The 5769-nt window shown below is 37.4% G+C and overlaps 1 protein-coding gene across 1 annotated transcript; it reads right to left on the reverse strand.

Moving 5' to 3' along the window:
* Positions 1 to 214: 214 nt before the first annotated feature.
* LOC306879182 (delayed-rectifier potassium channel regulatory subunit KCNS2-like) lies at positions 215 to 4766 on the reverse strand (the record flags this gene model as incomplete). Its single annotated transcript, XM_079431983.1, has 2 exons — positions 215 to 694; positions 3801 to 4766. The coding sequence occupies 2 exons, from the start codon at positions 4764 to 4766 to the stop codon at positions 215 to 217; spliced, it is 1446 nt and encodes a 481-aa protein (XP_079288109.1).
* Between the last annotated feature and the right edge of the window lie 1003 nt (positions 4767 to 5769).

Consider the following 5769-nt stretch of genomic DNA (forward strand, 5'->3'; position numbering starts at 1 on the left):
ATGCAGCCTTCCAGTTAAGAAACACTCTTCCCTCAAAGGAAGCAAGTGGACCCAAATCATGGCAGTAAAATGCCCCCCACAGCATAGCGGAACCACTGGATCGGACAGATTTTCCTTTAATATGTCCCCCTACTCTATTTTAAGACAGGATATGATATTTATATTGATATAATATATATATTTTTTAAATCACTTTTCTTGCATAGTGGACACATCAGAATCTATTTGTCAGTGGATGGTCTTCGTAGCAAAAGTTGACAACTCCTCTCTCATAATGCACATCTTCATCCTTCTCTTCATCCTCCAAACAGTGGTTATGACCATGTATTGCGCTGTCTTCACTCTGTTGTCTTATTATAAGCCTCTTGTTGTTGTTGTTTCGTACGGAAGCCTCAAGAGCATTTTGTTTGCGGTAAAAATGTGAAAACTTGTTGAAAATGATGGTGATGGGTAGTGCAACAACTAATGTACCACTTAGGATGCAGCCAGATGCTGCCAGCTTTCCTGCCACTGTCACTGGCACTACATCTCCATATCCCACTGTTGTCATACTAACAGTCCCCCACCACCAGCATGCTGGGATTGTGTCCAAACCAACATCTTCTTCGTATTCTGCAGTGTAAGCAATTCCGGAGAACACCGATACACCGACTGCCAGGTACAGTAATAAGATTCCAACCTCTCTGTAGCTGTGCTACACAAAGAAACAAAAACATGATTTTTGACATGGAAAATATAAGTAGAAACACTTAAGTGCTTAAGCTATTGAGTTGCCTGAACTGGTTCAGGAATAATTTTTGTATTTTTTTTATTCCATTTTTGTAATAATTGGAAGGACTTGAAAGTTTTATAGAATTTTTAATAAAGGGAAGTCAAAATATATGCTATTTATGGATTATTTGCTACTGGTATCATGGATTAATTTTGTTAAAATTGTCAATGGTTTTCAATCCTGGGGACCCACAGAACTGCGTCTCCCTTTATATAACACACCTGATTCAGATTATCAGCCTTATGTTATGATGTTCTACCTGTTTATTGGATTGACATTTTTGTCTTGATTGCCCATTGGACTGTTTGCCTGTTATTTGACCACTGCCTGTTTGTGCCTACTGTTTTGGATTTATTAAACTGGATCGTTGGATCATTGTTGTTTGCTATTGTTGTGATCTCATGTGAGTGACAGGCTGGTGGAGTGGTGAGGTTATTGTTCCGCCCTCGCACCAGTAAACATGTCATCAAAGAAGAGATGTTGTTCTGATCAAAGATTACTTTGTGCATAGATAAATCACTTATAATAAACTGTCAGTTTTGATTTCATGGTGACTTTAATCAGCCCATTCTGTGTAGGGTCTCCTGGCTGGGATTTCTTTAAAGGGGTCATCGGATGCAAAATTCAGTTTTCAAGTTGTTTGAACATAAATGTGTGTTGGAAGTGTGTGTACACATACATCCTATAATGATAAAAATACACCCAGTGGTTTTTTTTAAATACCTATTTTAAAATCCCCTTTCTCAAATCAGGCTGTTCCAAGGGCCCTGTCAGAATGACGTAGTTCTGTAAAGACCGCTCCCACGAGAGCTGATTGACAAGGCCGTCTTACCTTAGACCCACCCTGAGTGAGCTGAGAGCTGTCCGCCTTCGGTGGAGGGGAAGACAAGATGTCTCCGATTAAGCGATTGAAGTGTTTAGTTGTTGGATGTAATAATGATAGCAGTCATTATTTACTCCAGACATCTGAGCCGCTGAAGACAGAGGATTAACATTACTTTCGCTTTGAAGGGAATGTGCCGATCCTGATCTGCCTAAATGCATCTATGTTCACCCGAATCATTCGTGATCCAGCTTTATCTACAGAAGAAGTGAGTATAAGGGTTTTTTAAGAATCTTTGCAAATCGCCTTTCCTAATAATGTGCTAGTAAGCCTGTTTAGCGTCTGAAGTTTAGAATGCTCCATTGTATATATATACCAAGATGCCTCATTATGGACTGTTTCTATGGGCTGCAATACTTAAGCCATCCGCCATTTTTGGAACGGTCTGTGAATCTTTGAGCGCACTGACTGTGGCCGTCTACAATAGCAAGATATATGCTTGTAAATATTTGAATATTCATTGATTATCATGGTGAATGCGAGATTGCTGATGCGTCAACATATATGGTGCGGTCGAATAGGGAATCTACACATATCTATGGTCTGCTCATCACTCCACGGAAGAGAGGAGCGGAGTCAGTAGAGCTCACTAGGATTTAAAGAAACATGGACTAGATCAGCGTGTTGAAGAAAAAGGTGTTTTTCACACCTAACCCTAACCATTGAGAAATTTTAACCAAAGTATGTTATAGACTTTTCATTAAGACCCTAAAGAATCATATCAACATGTGGAAAATGGGCATCCTATGACCCCTTTAACGGAGTGTCTATTTACACTTAGTGCAAATAGCCCGCCTTGTTGGCAAAGGCTATTTACATTAACTCCGCCCACCACAGTGTGATTGGGAAAGTCAACACTGAAAAAAGACGCTTGTTTTGCCTCAGTTTCAGTGGCGATTGACACGATTGACCCGAGTTCGAACTCACCTTTTGTCGAACTTTTTTTCTCCCTTTTTAAATCTCATATCGCACTGGAAAGGCATTTATTTTCAATAAAAATTAAGGAAATAGTCAAAAAGTTGAAAATAAAGTATCGGGTAGGGTTAGGGTAGGTGTAGGGAGGGCTTTGTCTCAATAAGGTGGCACCCATTTAATAATTTACACTCAATTTGTTATTATTGCGTACTTTTTTATAATGTACTACAATACTGAGGTGCAGATAATTGCCACTATTTGCAATAAGTAGCATATAATTAGCAGAAACTCTTGCTATTTTAACATAATTTAATCTATAGCTATTTGCACTTTGTGTAAATAGCATATCGTAAAAAAATACTGCTATTTTCACTTGGTGTAAATAGAATCCATTGCTATTTACACAGTGTAAATAGCATCTCTCACTAAGAAAATATGCTATTTGCACTTTGTGTGCATAGAATCTAATTGCTATTTACACTTAGTGTAAATTGCATCTATTGCTGCTGCCTTTCTTTAATTGCCTAAAATGTTTAAAATTTGCATTGGTTGACTGTTCTCTGTAGATTCTTGCATGCCATGATTGCTGGATTATGTACAATGGCTGCATGCTATTGTTCAAACTTCTTTTCAGTCTTTACTTTCAGCAAGTCTGAAACCAATAGAAAACAAAGTCAAAAGGTGTGTTCGGCTTGAAGTAGTGCTGCGCAGATCAGTCGTGTGTGACAGCAATGTACCACGATAGCATGATCTTTTTAGATCTCACAGTTATTTAGAAATCTTGACCAGGACTTATCTGGGAAAAAAGGGAGTATGATCATCATATTCTGTGTCTTTGTCTGGCCTTACAACATTTTTTTTATTATTATTATTGCATTCAAGCATTAAACCTAATTGAAGTTTTACTAAATTAATGAATATACATAGATTTAATGCTTATCTGCCATGTTTATATGTTCTTTGATATTTGTGTAGCTGTTAGACAGTGCATGTATGCATGCTTCAAAAATCTGGAAATAGTAGATCATCCAGGTATTTTTGGATTCTCATTTCAACATACTGTATTCTGGGACAAATTCATTCCAATCTTGGATATGCTTAAGGTGGATAGTATGGTTTTTTAGACTTACAAAATGTGGAGTGCTGTGGGTCTCACTCCAAGTTCAGGTTTGAACACCACTTCAATATACAGCTTGTAAATGCACTTTAATAGTAGCAGTGTATTCTCACCCGTAGTGTAGCACCTAGTGATCTTAACCCTGTTGAATGCCTAGCCAACTTCAGCACCCTGAAGATTCTCATCAGCCGCAACACCTGGACCAGTTTTCCCAAGTTGTCCAGCTCTGACTCACTCCCAATGAGCAGATCAAAAAAGATAGTGATGTAAATTGGCATCACTGAGACGATATCAATCAGGTTTAGTGGTAGCAGGAAGAACTTACGATGGTTTGGTGCAAGAAGCATACGTGTTACTACCTCAAAGGTAAACCAGCAGATGCAGAACACTTCTAAAACATGCATAGTTGGGTCTTCGGTTGGATTACCATTTTCATCAAATATCTGGTACTCTGGAATGCTATTGATACACATGGTGGCAACTGATATTAACACCACACAAATGGAAAGCAAGCTGAAAAGTTTGCTAGGAATTGAATAACCTGGATTTTCCAATGTTAGCCACAGACACTTTCGAATGTTTCCAAAACGCATTTCATGGAAGTGCTCAATATCTTTGTTCAGATCAGAAATCTCATCAATCGACGTATCCACACTGCTTACATCACTCTCTTCATCCCAGGATTTATGATGTCTCTCCAGTTTACGATCAAGGTAACGGTAACTACAGCAGCTGTCCAGAAAAAATTCACTGATGCCCCAGTACTCTATTTCCTGAGAGAAGGAAAAAATGCACAGCTCTTCCATAATGTGCAGCTTGCCAGTCTGGTAGAAGTGCAGAACATAAGGAAAAAGGCCAGGGTTACGGTCAAAATAAAACTCTTTCTGTTGAACATCAAAATCATCACAGAGCTGTAGAATGTCATCTACTGAGTCGCAGGACAAGATCTGGCCAAGACGCGTGTCCGGAAACTTCTTCAGAATGCTTGAACATAGAGTATGCCTCAACCCACCCACATTGATGTGCAAAAGGTTGTCCTTCGGATCCAAAAACCACCAAGTGTGTGTTTCCTTAACCATGATCTACCTACACGCTGTAATAGAAAAAGAGGACAACATTTGTTTTAGTATGGCATTCATAATGGGTTCATTTCTTGATTCATTTTAACATGTTAAAAATATTAATATAATTAATGTACTTTATGCCTACTTCCTGTGGCATTTAATGTGTGCTGATGTTATATGCATGCCATTCAGCTCCACAAAACAAATCCTGTGATGTATGATTAAATTCTCAGTTTAGTCTGCGAACAGTAATTCTTAACATAAAATAAATGTAACTCTTTATATTTTAAATTTCATCCTTTTTATAATTTATTGATTTTTTACATTGTGTTTTATTTTAATTTTATATAGGCCTATAGTAGTGGTGGATGAAGTACACAAATCATGTACTTTTTACATATTTTTGTAAAACTAATGATTAATGGACCATTACATATTATTTATTTTATTTATTTTTTTGCAATATTCTCCATCCTTAATTTGCTCAGAAAAACTATGTTTACCTATGTCCAAAACACACAGCTCCCATCACGTAGCTTCTATATCCTTATGATTTAACAATGTGATCAAGTAACTTCTATCCAACTGATCTGATTTCTTTATTCCCTGCAAAATATTTGGTAACACTTTATTTTGATGGTCCCTTTTGAACATTCTGTTGATACTAAGTAATGTTGCAACTACATGTCAACTAACTCTCATTAGAGTATTAGTAGACTGCCTGCTTCATATCTGCTAACTCTTTATTGCGATGGTCTCCCAACAGACCTTCTACTGACTGTAAGTAACTTTGCAAGTACATGTCAACTTATTCTAACCCTAACCTTACCAGTCTACTAATACACTACTGACACTCTAATGAGAGCTAGTAGAAATGTAGGTGCAATATTACTTATAGTCAACAGAATGTGTTAAAGGGACCATCAAAATAAAGTGAAACCAAATATTTAAACTGAGTCTGGAACAAATTGTGTTGGTGCAAATCAAACTTTCATTTGAAATTTTCATGAAGACAGTT

Source organism: Barbus barbus, assembly GCF_936440315.1.
Source record: "Barbus barbus genome assembly, chromosome: 13".
Classification (NCBI taxonomy): Eukaryota; Metazoa; Chordata; class Actinopteri; order Cypriniformes; family Cyprinidae; genus Barbus; species Barbus barbus.